This window comes from Dromiciops gliroides, chromosome X (assembly GCF_019393635.1).
Source record: "Dromiciops gliroides isolate mDroGli1 chromosome X, mDroGli1.pri, whole genome shotgun sequence".
In the NCBI taxonomy this organism is placed as follows: Eukaryota; Metazoa; Chordata; class Mammalia; order Microbiotheria; family Microbiotheriidae; genus Dromiciops; species Dromiciops gliroides.
Genome location: NC_057867.1, coordinates 80,448,128 through 80,463,753, shown reverse-complemented (window position 1 = coordinate 80,463,753; position 15,626 = coordinate 80,448,128). Strand labels below are relative to the sequence as shown.

The following is a 15,626-nucleotide window of genomic DNA, read 5'->3' as shown; positions in this document are numbered from 1 at the left end:
CACGGCTCGCCGCGTCACGCACTCCCTCTGGGCGGAGCCGAAACCAACTGCCAGGGCTGCTCCCGCTCACGTGGTGCGGTGACGTCACCACAGGCCTCTCAATTGTAGCCTGCGGACACCAGACTTTCCTCAGCCGCTTGGCCCGGGGGGAGCCATTCGCCACTACCATGGCTCAGTACAAGGGCGCCGCCAGCGAGGCGGGCCGCGCCATGCATTTGATGAAGAAGCGGGAGAAGCAGCGAGAGCAAATGGAGCAGATGAAGCAGCGGATCACCGAGGTGACGGCAGAGGGAGAGAAAACGGAAAGGGAGGCGGAAGGGAGGGCACGGGAAAGGCGCCGGGCCGGCCGGGCCGCCTCCCGAGCTTGCCCTTTGGCTGACGGCATGGGCGGGCGGGGGGCGGGGCTCTGCGGCCGAGTCCAGCTTGCGCGCGCGCAGAGCGGCACGGCCCCTTGGAGCCAAGGGGGCCCGCCGAGGGGCAACGCCGGAGAGGCTAACGACCCGTTCCGAGCCGACCCAAAGCAGCCCCGCCTCCTTCGCTGCCCGCAGCGGGCAGGGCCGAGCACCAACCAGAGTTGGAGCCTTTCCCGAACCTGCAACGATCTGAGTAACTTCCGCTGCCGCGAGAGGGGCCTACGCAAAGGAATGGGCAGTGGCGGGGCAGTGGCGCGGCAGTGGCGCGGCAGTGGGTAAAACCGGGCAGGATCCGGGATGGGGTCACCACGTGACTTTCTAAGGCAGTTCTGGGCCGGCGGGGATCCGACTGCAGGGGGTTCTGGGAGCTTGACTCCCTGGACTCCGGGCTACGGGCTGTGGCCGCGCGGGGGCAGCAGAGAGCCCTGCCCCGGAGGCAGGAGGTAGGAGGCGAGAGCAGAGTAACCTGGCAGAGACACTTTAGTAACTGCACAGATCTTGGGCAGGTCTGTAACTTCTTCCTGCCACAGAATAGCAGCTGCTCTCAGAGTGGTTGCAAAGGCGATGTAATTGCCTGCTCTTTTTATAATCTTCCTCCCCGGGCTCATAGAATTGCTCCTGTCTCCTGGCCTCGTTGATGTTCAGGCTTCCCTCCGGGCATCCAAGTCTGAGTACCTCCGTGCAAGTGGCCCTTCTCTCTCCTAGCGCTGGCACTGGGTGGGCCCTGGCTTTCATTTTCGGCCTTCCCTTTCTGATGTGGCTCAGGGTTTGACTACTAGAGATTGGGCTTCCACCGCATTTGGAGACACCCTCAGTGCTCGAGCTAGAAGCACTTTTGTACCTTGTATAGTCTAGATCGACTACATTTTATTGTACTCTGTATAGACTTGTAACCAGTGGGTGGCAGGGACATCCAAAGACACTGCCTAGGCACACTCTCCCCACAAGCTGCTCCAGTCTGTTTCACAAAGTTGTTGATAAAATGTCTACTACTACGGGCAACACCTTGTGTTAGGACAAAAAGAAACAACTCCTACCCTTTAGGAATTTATGTTGGGGAGGGAGGGATTCAATAGTAAAAAGTGAAAATCTCCACCCTCAAAGAGCTTATTTTCTAATGGGGAAGCTCTGTAGCAAAGCTTCTTAAATTGTGGAATGTGGGATTCACAAACAATTTGACAGTAAATGTTTGCTTTGTATTCCAAGTTTATATACCCATATACCTGAGGTCGAGTAAATTTCTCCAGCAAAAAGGGGCCAGGAGTGGAAAAAAGTTTAAGAAGCCTTGTTCTATTTTGAACAATCATGGCTGAGCAGGGTTTTGTGTTTTGTTTTTAATTTTTCCAGTTACATGTGAAGATGGTTTTCAACATTCGCTTTTATAAGATTTTGAGTTCCAAATTTTTCTCCTTCCCCTAGATGGAAAGCAATCTAATATAGGTTATATATGTGCAATCACATTCGACTTATTTCCACATTAGTCATGTTGTAAAAGAAGAATCAGAACAAAAGGGAAAAAAACCTCAAGAAAGGAAAAGAAAAGAAAAAGTAAAAATGGTATGGTTCAATGTGCATTCAGATACTACTTTTCTTTTTCTGGATGTGGAGAGCATTTCTCATCATGAGTCCTTTGGAAATGTCTTGGATCGTTGTACTGCTAAGAAGAACTAAGTTTATCACAGCTGATCATCACAATGTCAAGCAGAGTTGCCTTGGGGGGAATCATGAGAAAGTGATTGGAACTCTAGGGGAGGTGAGTTCTCTGCCCTTTCTCCTAGCAGTGACAGTAATAGTTTGATTCCAGCTCCCAGAGAAAGAGGTGGGAAGGAGGAAGGATACAGAAATACCCAGGTTTGGAAGCACTGTACTTGCCAAAGAAAATGGCCAGGGTAGACTGGTAAGCGTGACTGGTGACCGCCAGTCTGCTTAGTGACTCTAAAGCCAAGCTGGTTAAGTACCACCACCACCACTCCCCATGCCCCAGCCTCCTGCAAGGCAGGGCCAAGAGCAAAGAAACAGTACAGAGGAGGACAGCCAGCATGGTGACAGGCCTCTTGGTGCATGCTCTTGAAAGAACTGGGCCTACTTATGCTGGTGGGATAGAGCACCTCTTCAAGTACAAAGGGATTCTATCTTCTCGGTTCGAGTATATTTCCCAATTCCTTTTCTGTGCCACTGGCTTCAGCATTAGGGTGATCTCTATGTGAAGGCGGGATAACCCTATTGCTGGGGTTCTCATAGAGGGGATTCTTCAGGAGCGGCTTGATTCAGATGACCTTGGTTGGCTGCTGCCCACTGATAAGATTCTACAACAGATATTTTAACTCTGTTCAGTGAATGTGGAAACGAACAGATTTACAGGCTCTTTGGATCACATATTACATTTTACAGAGATAAATGATTGTGTACTTGGTGGTATTAAAAACACGGTATAAAATCTAAAGAAATAAACATTACATTGTACAATTCCATTTGAAAATAGATTACCAACATTGTATATAAATTAATAAAGAGACAGTTACTTCTCACTATATTCTTCTCCAGAGCTCTAATTCCTGTTATGTGTTCAGTGTACATGTATGTCTCCACTCCATTTGATCCCATCCCAGCAGGCTAGACTACCTTGGACTGATTTTTTCACCTAAATAACAGTGTCATTAGTAGTATCCCAGTTCTCCTAGGGCCCTTGCTATCAGGTAACCTTCCTAAATCAGAGGCCAACAGACTATCAGATAGTTTTCCAGCTTACCAGCCTTGGCCATTTGGAAGACAGAGGGGATTCCAAGGTAAGGCTAGGTGTTTTCTTCAGACATTGTTGAGATCTTCTGGTTTTGTCTTTGGGACTGTATGGCAAGTGTCTTCTTCTAGCCATCAATCAATAAGGACACACATTTGGGCCTGTTAAAATGTAGTCCTGTCACTTATGAAAATGGCAACTCATCTACAGAGAAAGAAGTGATAGTATCTGAAAATAGATGGAAACAAATTTTTTCTTTTTTCTTTTTTTTTTGGTGAGGCATTTGGGGTTGGGTGGCTTGTCCAGGGTTGCAAGGCTGGTGGGTGTTGAGTGTCGGGGGCTGGATTAGGGCTCGGGTGCTCCTGATTCCAGGGCCTGTGCTCTGTCCGCTGCGCCACCTAGCTGCCCCTGGAAACACATTAAAAAAAAATTTTTTTTTTCCTCTTTGACAATTCCTCAATCTGAAGTTTTGGGGGTTTTTTGACTGTTTTCTCTCACAACCTAGCTAATGTGGGAATGTTTTCCATGACTACTCATGTATAATTTATTTCAAAATGCTTGAGTTCTGGTGGGTGGGGGGTGGGAATGGAGGAGGAAGAGAAGTTGGAACACAAATTTTTTTTTTAATGTTAAAATTTGTTTTTACATATATTTTGGGAAATAAATTCTATTCAATATAAAAAAAAATGTAGTCCTGTCCACATAGCCACCTCATTTATGTCGTCCAACATTTTAGTCAGGGAGCCAAGGATGTTGGCCACTATGGGCTAAATTGTCCATATATGCTAGGGCCATCTCTAGTATGGGTAGGAGTCTTACTGGCCCAGTAGAGTCTTTGTAGTTTTCAACATTTTTTTTATTTTGGAGGGCAATGAGGGTTAAGTGACTTGCCCAGGGTCACACAGCTGGTTAAGTGTCAAGTGTCTGAGGATGGATTTGAACTCAGGTCCTCCTGAATCCAAGGCCAGTGCTTTATCTACTGCGCCACCTAGCTGCCCCCCAGTAGAGTCTTTGGATAATGCTAATCACCTCTTCTTACTCAGTGCAGCTGTTAGTAGGCATGAAGCCCTTGTGCTTCCTGCTAATGTGTCCATTTCTTATATTCTAGTTAAGGAGTCTTTTAGACAGGATTGAGGTATAAACTTTACCCATGGTGTTATCCGGGGAAATAGATCTTCAAGTGAAGGGCAGGTTCCTTATTACCTTTTTTGTAAATTAAAATAGTCTGAGAGGACTGCCACTCCTTTGGGACCTAACTGTGTTTATTTGATATATTAAAAACTGGCTAAAATATGCCTCTCTGTCAAGGGTGAAGCAAGGATGCCCATTACCACCATGGTTATTCCATATTGTACTAGAAATGTTAGCTTTAGCAATAAGAGAAGAAAAACTGAAGGAATTAGAATAGGTAAGGAGGAAACAAAACTATCACTCTTTGTAGATGACATCACGTTATACTTAAAGAATCCTAGAGAATTAACTAAGAAAACTAGTTGAAAAAATTAACTTCAGCAAAGTTGCAAGGTACAACATAAACCCACATAAATCATCAGCATTTCTCTATATAAAACCAACAGGGGCGGCTAGGTGGCGCAGTGAATAGAGCACCGACCCTGAATTCAGGAGTGCCTGAGTTCAAGTCCGGCCTCAGACACTTGACACTTACTAGCTGTGTGGTCCTGGGCAAGTCACTTAACCACCATTGCCCTGCAAAAAAACCCCCAAAAAACCAACAAAGCCCAGCAGCAAGAGATAGAAAGAGAAATTCCATTTAAAATAACTGTAGACAATATAAAATACTTGGGAATCTACCTGCCGAGACAAACTTAAGAACTATATGAACAAAATTACAAAACAATTTTCACACAAATAAAGTCAGCTCTAAATAATTGAGAAAATGTTAACTGTTCATGGCTAGGCTGAGCCAATATGATAAAAATGACATTTCTACCTAAATTAATTTACTTATTCAATGCCATAGCAATCAAACTACTAACGAATTATTTTATACAGCTAGAAAAAACCATAACAAATTTCATCTGGAAGAACAAAAGGTCAAGAATATCAAGGGAATCGGGGGCAGCTAGGTGGCGCAGTGGATAAAGCATCGGCCTTGGATTCAGGAGTACCTGAGTTCAAATCTGGCCTCAGACACTTACTAGCTGTGTGACCCTGGGCAAGTCACTTAACCCCCATTGCCCCGCAAAAAAAAAAAAAAAAAAAAAAAGAATATCAAGGGAATCAATGAAAACAAAATGTGAAGGAAGGTGACCTAGTCATACTAGATCTCAAACTATTACAAAGAGATAATTATTGAAACAATCTGATACTGGCCAAGAGAGCGGTGGATCTCTGGAATAGATTAGGTACACAAGACACAGTAGTAAACTGTTTGACAAACCCAAAGACCCCAGCTTTTGGGACAAGAACTCACTATTTGACAAAAACCACTGGGAAAACTGGAAAGCAGTATGATAGAAACCATCTATCTTACACTGTATACCAAGATAAGGTCAAAATGAGTACATGAGGGGCAGCTAGGTGACACAGTGGATAGAGCACCAGCCCTGGAGTCAGGAGGACCTGAGTTCCAATCCGGCCTCAGACACTTGACACTAGCTTTGTGACCCTGGGCAAGTCACTTGACACCAGTGGCCTCACCCAAAAAAAAAAAAGAGAGAGAGAGAGAGAGTACATGATTTAGACATGAAGGGTGATACCATACGCAAATTAGGGGAGCATGGATTAGTTTAACCGTCAAGTCTATGGCTAAAGGAAGAATTTATGACCAAATGAAATAGAGAGCATTATGGGATGTAAAATGAATAATTTTTGGTTACATTAAATTAAAAAGTTTTTACACAAGCAAAACCAATGAAGCCAAGATTAGAAGGAAAGCAGAAAACTGGGGTTCTAATGAAGGCTTTTTTCCCCTCAAACTAATGTAACCAAGATTACAAGAGATGCAGAAAACTGGGAATCTTTGAAACAAATATCTCTTATAAAGGCCTCGTTTCTCAAATATATCAAGAACTGAATCAAATTTGTAAGATTCAAGTCATTTCCCAATTGAGAAATGGTCATGGGTATAAAGGCAGTTTTCAGAGGAAGAAATCAAAGCTATCTCTAGTCATATGAAAAAAATGCTCTAAATCACTTGATTAGAAAAATGCACATTAAAACAACTTTGGTGGGTATCTATCTCACACCTATCAGATTGGCTAATATAACAGAAATGGAAAATGATAAATATTGGAACATATGTGGGGAAAATGGGACAGTAATGCATTGTTGGTGGAGTTGTGAACTGGTCCAGCCATTCTGAAGAGCAACTTAGAACTATGCCCAAAGGGCAATTAAATTGTGCATACCCTTTGACCTAGCAATACTACTAGGTCTGTATCCCAAAGTTATTTTTTTTTTCTAAAGGAAAAGGATCTATATGTACAAAAATATTTCAAGCAGCTCTTTGTGATGGCAAAGAATTGGAAATTGAGGGGATGCCCATCAATTGGAGAATGGCTGAAGAAGGTGTGGTATATGATTGTGATGGAATACTATTGTGCTATAAGAAATTATCAGGATGCTTTCAGAAAAGCCTGAGACTTACATGAACTGATGCAAAATGAAGTGAGTAGAACCAGAACTTTGTACACAGTAATAGCAATACTATATGATGATCAACTGTGTGACTTAGCTATTCTCAGCAATAAAGTAATCTAAAACAATTCCAAAGGATTTATGATAAAAAATGCTATCCACCTCCAGAGAAAGAACTGATGAACTCTGAGTGCAGCTCGAAGCATACTTTTTAAACTTTATTTTTCTTGGGGTTTTTGTTTTGTTTTGGTTTTTTTTTGGGGGGGGTTGTCTTTGTTTCTTTCACAACATGACTACTATAGAAACTACACACATATAACCTGTACCAAATTGCTCACTATCTCAGGGAGGGGGGAGGGGAGAAGAGGGAAGAAGGGACAGAATTTGGAACTCAAAATTTAAAAAAAAATGTTAAAATTGTTCAGCTATCTCATTTAATAAGCATCCCCTCAATTTCCAACTCCACAAAAAGATCTCTTTGGAATACACACCTAATAGTGGTACTTCTGGGTTAAAGAGCATTATGCACAGTTTGATGGCCCTTGGGGCAAAGTTTGAAATTGCTCTCCAGAATGGTTGGACTAGTTCACTATTCCACCTACAATGCTTTAGTGTCCTTAATCTTCCACATCCCCAGGGGGCAGTTAGGTGGTGCAGTGGATAAAGCACTGGCCCTGGATTCAGGAGGACCTGAGTTCAAATATAGCCTCAAACACTTGACATTTATAGCTGTGTGACCCTGGACAAGTCACTTAACCCTCGTTGCCCCGACCCCCCCCCAAAAAATCTTCCACATCCCCTCCAGCATTTACTATTTTCCTTTTTTTTTTTTCATTTTAGTCAACCAGATCCAGTATTTAATGTCATCTAGGCAGAGGGCTGTATTTTTTTTTTTAGAGGGCTGTATTCTTACAGCATTTTAATTGATCCCTTTTCAAGACTGAAGTAAATGGGGCACACAGTGGGTTCCCCTGAGTCAGCAGGAATATCATGATTCAGTATTAAAGGCACTGGGTCCAGATACTTTTAAAATATTCATGCCTTGTTGAATTCCACTTGACCTGTCTAGTCTACTGTACATTTCATGTCAGTTTCCAGTATGTTTCTACTAAGACTCACTAGTACTGGAAATTGCTCTCCCTTGAATTACTATTGAGTTGAGTTGAACTGCTGTTCAAAACTTAATCTATCTGTGCTGCCAGCAAGATTAACAGGGAAAATGAACCCACAAAATCAAATTTTGCCATTACAGTCACCCCTTCCAATGACACAGATCATAGCCCATCATCTAATAGATAATGTTCTTGGGATATGTGACTGAAGAACTCAGTCACCCCATGGCTAAGTGTTTAGTGCTGGTTTTCTGATCACAGACAAACAATGCTGGACCCAAACAAAGCCTTCCCACCTTTATAATCCTAATGGACCAAGCTCTTTTAATCTGCTTGTTTAAAACCAGGGAGCCCACACACTATTGACATTTTACAGATTAAAAAACAGGCTTAGAGAATGTAACCAGCTTGTCTGTGCTCACATAGCTAATAAGTATGAAAAGCAGGATTCAAAGCCTGGTTTTCCTAATTCCAAGTCCAGCACTATACTGTCAGTGCACTACACTGCTGCCTCTCTGGAACATACACGGAGATAACTTGCAGAAGGACAAATAAAGAACAATTTTGGAGAGGGGGGGGTCAGAAAAAGCTTCCCAGTGGAGGTAGATGCGCATTGAGCCTGGAAGGAAGCCGAGGATTCTAAGAGGCAGGAATGAACAGAGTCTGATCCAGGTATAGCAAAGGCACAGAGCTGAGACAGGGAGTTCTAGGAACAACTAGTTCAATTTGTCTGGAATGGAGATGTGGGGGGTGGGGTGATGGGAAATAAGTTTGGGAAGGGGTTAAGTGACAGATTGAGGAGTTCCTATTTTATCCTAGAGGGAATAGGGAGCCATTGGAGATTTTTGAGCAGGAAAATGCGTTCTATTAGAACTGACTTTTAGGCATAGTCATTTGGCAGGTGTGTGGAGGATGAAGGCAGGGGAAATAGGAAGGCACCTCAGTAATCCAGGTGAGAAGTGATAGGGTCAATCAACAAGCATTTCTTTCTTTCTTTTATTTTTGCAGGGCAATGAGGGTTAAGTGACTTGCCCAGGGTCACACAGCTAGTAAGTGTCAAGTGTCTGAGGCCAGACCTGAACTCAGGTCCTCCTGAATCCAGGGCCTTTGCTATATCCACTGCACCACCCAGCTCCCCTGTAACAACCATTTCTTTAGCAATATGCTTAGTTTATGGGGAGAGATGAGGGCCTGAACTCTGGGGGGGTGTTGCCTGGCTGAGAGGGGAGAAGATGGATTTTGCAGGTGTTTTGGAGCTCGAATCACCAGAATTAGGCTACTGAACAAGGGCCTTTGGCTTCTGCCCCCCATTCCTTCTCCCTGAGCCCACTTCCCTGGAATGTGTGTAGGAATGAGGAAAGCCACCCAAGACCTCAAGAAGTAGCATTTGGTGCTTTTTGCTGGTGATTGGGTGGACCAGAGGCTTAGAGCTTGGTGTATTCCACCCATCTCTCATGGCAACTTCCAGGCAGAAAAGGAGCTACTACTGTTCCCTGGGATGTTCTGGTGTACTTTCTTCTGAGGCAGACCAGGGCAGTCAGAGACTAGAGTCAGGGGGCGGTAAAGAAATCATGTGGTGCCCTCATTTGCAGATAAAAAAAGTGAGCACCTTAGAAGGAAAATGACCTGTCCCAAGCAAGTCTGTGGTACAGTTGAAATGAGAACTCCCTTCACTCTCATGATTCTATTCATCAATCCCTCTGCCACATTCTCAGGGTTCTCTCTGGTATCCCTGACGACCTCTGCTTACCTTCTCCCTCGCAGGAGAACATTATGAAGTCAAACATTGACAAGAAATTCTCAGCTCATTATGATGCAGTAGAAGCTGAGCTCAAGTCCAGCACCGTGGGTGAGTAGGGTAGGGTGTGTTCCCTCACCCTTAAACGCTTATGCTCCCATTTGTTTTGTCTAGCCTATCATTTCCCCTTCACCTCAGTCCTGTCCTTACCAGACTCCCTCATCTGTCAGGTCTTGTGACCCTGACTGACATGAAGGCCAAACAGGAAGCGCTGGTGAAGGAGCGGGAAAAGCAGTTGGCCAAGAAGGAACAGTCTACAGAACTTCAGCTGTAAGTGTCCTGGCTACAGGAGGCAGGGGAGGGGGAGGAAGCCTTCCCTCAGCTGTCCACCAGGGCCGGGTGCTCCTTCCCCTGACACAAGCATTGGGCTTGCCCAAAATTCAGAGGGATGGTGAGCTCTCTCTTAAGAGGACAAGTTCCATTCCTTTGGGACAAATTTATAAAGCCTTAGGCCTTAAAAAATTGGCTTTTTGGCATTCAGTCTCTATTCATAGGATGACTGTTAACCATCCTTTCTCCTTCCCTCTTAGGAGTAAATTCGAACAAGTCCTTCTTAAAAGATAACTAGCTCCCAATTCCTAGCTTCATGTATCCCTCTGGCCCCCACATCATCCCTTATCACAGTTTGGACACAAAGAGCTGCCAAAGGATTCCCTGTATAGCACTTATTAGTGCTCCCTTAGGAGGAACCACGCAAGAGAAGGCTCTATAAGGCCTGGGGGAGGTGGGCAGGGGGCACTGACTGAAGTCGGTGGACATCCCTCCAGAAAGCTAGAGAAACTTCGAGAAAAGGAACGCAAGAAGGAAGAGAAGCGGAAGATCTCGAGTCTATCCTTCACCTTGGATGAGGAAGAGGAACCTGAGGAAGAAGATGAGGAAGATGGGGTTGAGGAAGGTGTAAGAGGAGAAGGTGAGAGCAAGGAAGTTGGGAGGTTGCGACACAGAGATGCCCAAAGAGGGAGAACTGAGAGGGAGGAGAAGCAGGCTCCAAAGTCAAGAGACACATTTCCCAACTTGGGCCCTACCCTCTTGAGCTATCAGTCAGAGTGGACAGGACTTGTCCCATTGAGAGATGAATTAGCATGACAAAACTTGGACTCAGCATTTAAGATCAAGCAGTGTGCTTAATTACCCCACAAATAGTATGGGGTGGAGTCAAGGGAAGACTTCCCAGGTGAAGGGAGATTGAACTGGATCTTAAAAGACTGCTAGAATTTAGTTAGGCAGAAAAGATGGGAGGGCCCTCCTGGGACCATGAGGAAAACCAGTTGAGCATGCCTAAAATGGGAACTGTTTCACCAGACACACATATAAGGAGAGGGCTAGGAAGGGCAGGCTGGAAGGGCATATTGGGGCCAGATGGCTGGGGGTGGGGGGGAGTCTTATTGTTTGGCTAAGGAGGTTTGGCTGTATCCCGTAGACATGAACAAGAACAGACGTGGTTCCTACCCTCAGAGAGTTAACAGTCTGAATGGAGAAGGTAAGGAAGACATAAATAATAGTGTGTACTCTTTGTCAACTTGTTTTGTGGAATTCGGGTCCTGAAGGATTGTGCTGGTGGGTTGGAGAAGCAGAGGCAGAGGGGATTTGGCCAGCACCAATGCCAGGTCTGTTTCCCTACAGCAGTCCCTTCAAAGAAGAGAAAATTGGGGAAGAACCCCGATGTGGACACAAGCTTTCTTCCCGACCGTGACCGAGAGGTAAAGATGACCCTGTCGTTCCCAAGTTCCCCTTGAGTAGGGAAGCGGCTTGTCTAACTTTAGGGTATGGGTGGTGGGAGAGCCTAGCTATGTTGAGGATGGAGGAAATGGCACTCAGTAGCCCAGACTCCCTTTTCTTCTTTTAAAAGTACATTTTATTGATCACTTCTGTCTTTTTTGTTTTGTTTTGTTGTTTTTGCAGGGCAATGAGGGTTAAGTGACTTGCCCAGGGTCACACAGCTAGTTAAGTGTCAAGTGTCTGAGGCTGGATTTGAACTCAGGTCCTCCTGAATCCAAGGCCAGTGCTTTATCCACTGCGCCACCTAGCTGCCCTGATCACTTCTGTCTTTACGCACATGTGTGTGCACATGCACACACACACCACGCTCCCCCATTTGAATCCTTCCTTGTAACAAAAACAAGCAAAAGCAAATCACAGAGTGACCACATCTGATAATACACTATTATTCCCTTTTCCCATTTTCTCCCGTAGGAAGAGGAAAATAGGCTCCGAGAGGAACTTCGGCAGGAATGGGAGGCCAAGCAGGAGAAGATCAAGAGTGAGGCATCATGATGTCCAGACAAACATTACATTCATGCTTGACTCTGTGGGACTAAGCTTGAAGAGGGTGGGACGGTGGGAGTGAGTTACCTCCCAGTCTTTGTAGAGGGTACAATGTGGTCGAGATGGCTGGCTGGTCTGGGTTCCCTAAAGTCCCAACTGGGGGAGGTGAGAAACAATCGAGCCTAAATATTTCAGTCACTTAAGTCTGGGGCTAAGAGCAACAATTTTTGCCACTTGTAGGCGAAGAAATTGAAATCACGTTTAGCTACTGGGATGGATCTGGACACCGAAGGACTGTAAAGGTAAGGAACAATGCTCTCTGGGAGAACCAAGGGAGAGGGCAGGCTTAATCCTATCTTAGCTGTCCCTTTTCCCAGGCAAGGCCCTGGGTTCAGACTGATTGCTTTTAGTGTTCAGCTAGGAGCAGGGAGAGGGTTAAGAAAGTCATCCTGGGCTAGGAAAGACCATAATGGTCTGAGTGGCTGCCCCACAGGATGCCCAGGGGGCAGGCCCAACCCTTGCCTGGGCTGCCAGCTAAGGCAGAGGGCCAAAGCAGGACTCCTTGTTTGCTGCTTTGCTCCCTCACCCCCTGAAGCCAAGACCTGACTTCCTACATCCCTTTCCTCATTCTTCTGATCAATCCCTGTCAGGGCACCGGAGGGCTAGAGTGAAGCTCTCCAGGCCACTACAGAGTTAACCCTCAGTGTCTCATCCCTTCCCCCTCCCCAACTGTTCTCACTCCTGGGCTCCAGTAGATGAAGAAGGGGAACACAATGCAACAGTTCCTGCAAAAGGCACTGGAGATCCTGCGGAAAGACTTCAGTGAGCTGAGGTGTGTTGGGCCCTGGGCCAGGAGCAGGTGCCTCCAGTTGGGTCTCCCCACCTGCTGAGTGATGCCAATGCATTCATGGGAGAAGGCTGGAGCCCATGCCCCTGCTAGGTTTTGGCATGTCAAGCCAGGTAGGCCAGAAGGTTGGTGGGGGATCCATGTGGGAGGATGCTATGGCTTCCTCCACCCTCCAGCCAGCCTGCTGCCTGACTGCTCTAACCTGGGGGGACTCGCATATGTTTCTGACTTGTCTTCCTTCCCCTACCTCACCTCCAGGTCAGCAGGAGTGGAACAGCTGATGTACATCAAGGAGGATCTGATTATACCTCATGTGAGTGCCTCTTCTTGGCTCCAAGGGATCCTTGGCAAAAGATGGGGGGCAGCCCAGGGCAGGGGAACCCAAGGATGGCAGCCCAGCCATTCTAGAATGGGGGACAGTCCCATAGTCGGGGGACAATCCCACAGTCGGTAACTTGCTTCTTTGATTACAGATTTCCCTTTCTCTTGTGGTTCAACTTAGATGTATGTTCAAATGACACTAATGGCACCTCACATTAGCCTAGCCCCTTATGGTTGACATTGCACTCTCATGCACTTTCTCTATATGCAATAAAATATCACTGGATCTGTACAGTCAGAGTAGGAATTCTTTGGCTTTTACAGATTGGAAACAGAAAGCTTATGCTTTGAACAAGATCACAGAGCTAGTTAAGTAGCAGAACTAGGACTGGAATCCGGGTCTCAAGCAATCAGTAAACAATGATTGAACCCCTGCTGTTTGCTAGGCACTGTGCTAAGGCCTGAGGAGACAAGAGAAGCAAAAGACAGTCCCTGCCCTCAAAGAGTTTTCAGAAGCTAATCTCATGCCCTTTCCATCGTACCAGAGGGCCCCTTAACGCATCCCCCTTCCTTGAGAATGTGCCTGGGGATGGTGGGTAGGGAATGCTGGCTGCCTTAGCCAGTGTCTGGCACATATACGTGATGAGGAACCACTCATGGCTCTCATCCTGCTGGCCCTGCTTCCCTCCTTCATCTCTGCCAGATGGTTCAATGGCCCCTTGCTCTCTTCTTGTCTTTTTCCAGCATCACAGTTTCTATGACTTCATTGTCACCAAAGCCAGAGGGAAGAGTGGTGAGTGAGCTCACGGAGGTGGTGACTCCAGCTCCTTTGGGTTCTCTGAGTCCCTGGGCTGCTGGTGGGGGGAAGGGGGCTCAGTTTTGCATCCTAAGCCATGAGTCCTGCCTCTGGGTACTGGCTCAAGGAGATGAATTCCCCTCCCAGACTGCTTTGAGGCCTGTGCCTTACAGGTGAGGGAAGAGCCTGACTTCTGGCTGCTGTTTCCCCACCAGGCCCACTCTTTAACTTTGATGTCCATGATGATGTTCGGCTGCTCAGCGATGCCACAGTAGAGAAGGATGAGGTGGGTGGGTGGTGCCAGGGGAGGACCTTGGGGGCTGCTGGGGCACTGAGCTTTGGGAGGCTCTGAAAGAGCCATCTGGAGGGTAGGGCCTAAGTGGGGGGTCTGAGGGAGATCTCAGTGGTACCTTTTCCCCTCAGTCACATGCAGGAAAGGTGGTGCTAAGAAGTTGGTATGAGAAGAACAAGCATATTTTCCCAGCCAGCCGCTGGGAACCCTATGACCCAGAGAAAAAGTGGGACAAATACACGGTGAGGGGCTAGGAGTTTGGGGCAAGTCTGGGGGCTCGGGGGGAGATTTGGGGACTTTTGAGAGCAAGTGGGGGCTGTCACACAGTGCTCTGGGAGCCACTCAGTCACCCTGAAGGGCTGTTTAGGGGCTTAGGGGGAGGGCTTGGGCAAGGCCTAGGTGGCAGCTACTAGACACCAGACCCTTTCAGCCCCAACCAGTCAGCCCTCCTGGTGGATTACCCATCTCTGGGCCTAAACCTATACAGTGCTCCCCCCCACCCCAGCCTGCACTCATCCTCCACCAGCCCCACAAGAAAACAAGGCACAGTCTTGAGGTCAGAACTGTATTAATGGTTTGTTCTCTCTCTCTCTCTCTCTCTCTCTCTCTCTCTCTCTCTCTCTCTCTGTCTCTTTCTCTCTCTGTCTCTCTCTGTCTCTGTCTCTCTCTCTCTCTCTTCCCCTCCCCCAAATCTTTAACTTGCTACCTGTCTGTCGCTCCCATCCCTCTGTTTCACTGCCCTCTTCCCCGAACCTCACAAAGATCCGATGAGCACCTGTAAAGACAGCATGTGATCTTTGTCACCTCACCTCTCCTCCATCCCCACTTCCTCACCCTTCCACTCTTTCTCATTTGCTAGGCCTGAAACAAAATGAGCAGCTGCTTCTAGACATTCTTCCTTCCTCCTCACTTCTCCTAACCTTTGTGGGGCTCCAACCTTCCCACTGGTTTTCCAGGTGTATCTGGGTCCTCTAGGTCCACGCGTCCAACTTGGAAGCAGACCCTGGGACTGGCACAAATGTGGCAGAATTGGTCCTTGGATTTCCACTTCCTCCTCTACTGCTAGTTACACGTTTCTTATTTTACTATAAATAAACTTCTGCGTGAGAACTGGCGCCCCGATATTCTGAGCCCTGGGCTGAGCAAAGTTGGGGGAAAGAGGGCATATAAATGTTTTTCTAGTTTTTTTAAAAAAGCACATTCCCACACTAGTCATTTCTGAATATGGCTCCTTCCTCTGCCCCTGCCCCACTGGCTCTAGCCATCAATTCAGATTCATTCAAACAATCAGGCCCCTACTATGTGCCAGGCACTTGGGCATCCAAAGAAAGGCAAAAGTCAGTCTCTGCCCTCAAGGAGCCCACAGTCTAATGGGGGAGGAGACGACGTGCAGATAACTGGACTACATGGGAGATTGCCAGCAGAGGGAAGGCATCAACATGAAG

General features: G+C 46.6%; 1 protein-coding gene across 2 annotated transcripts; it reads left to right on the top strand.

The window, feature by feature from the left end:
* Positions 1 to 160: 160 nt before the first annotated feature.
* Positions 161 to 14,435, top strand: FAM50A (family with sequence similarity 50 member A). 2 transcript variants are annotated; one of them, XM_043973935.1, is made up of 13 exons: positions 161 to 278; positions 9,627 to 9,711; positions 9,831 to 9,930; positions 10,428 to 10,570; positions 11,081 to 11,140; positions 11,284 to 11,360; positions 11,854 to 11,920; positions 12,166 to 12,227; positions 12,681 to 12,757; positions 13,031 to 13,085; positions 13,838 to 13,886; positions 14,105 to 14,175; positions 14,313 to 14,435. In XM_043973935.1, the coding sequence occupies exons 1-13, from the start codon at positions 168 to 170 to the stop codon at positions 14,433 to 14,435; spliced, it is 1,080 nt and encodes a 359-aa protein (XP_043829870.1). In that variant the 5' UTR covers positions 161 to 167. The 2 variants fall into 2 exon arrangements, with proteins under 2 accessions (XP_043829870.1, XP_043829869.1); XM_043973934.1 differs by lacking the exon at positions 161 to 278 and adding an exon at positions 1,982 to 2,166.
* The last annotated feature ends 1,191 nt before the right edge of the window (positions 14,436 to 15,626 follow it).

What these genes read in the sequence shown, in the direction of transcription:
- FAM50A (XM_043973934.1), top strand. Translation starts at nt 2,014, where the DNA reads ATGTGGAGAGCATTTCTCATCATGAGTCCTTTGGAAATGTCTTGGATC. An exon ending in TGATTGGAACTCTAGGGGAG is followed by an intron (nt 2,167 to 9,626) that starts GTGAGTTCTCTG and finishes TCTCCCTCGCAG; the next exon opens with GAGAACATTATGAAGTCAAA. An exon ending in GACACCGAAGGACTGTAAAG is followed by an intron (nt 12,228 to 12,680) that starts GTAAGGAACAAT and finishes GGGCTCCAGTAG; the next exon opens with ATGAAGAAGGGGAACACAAT.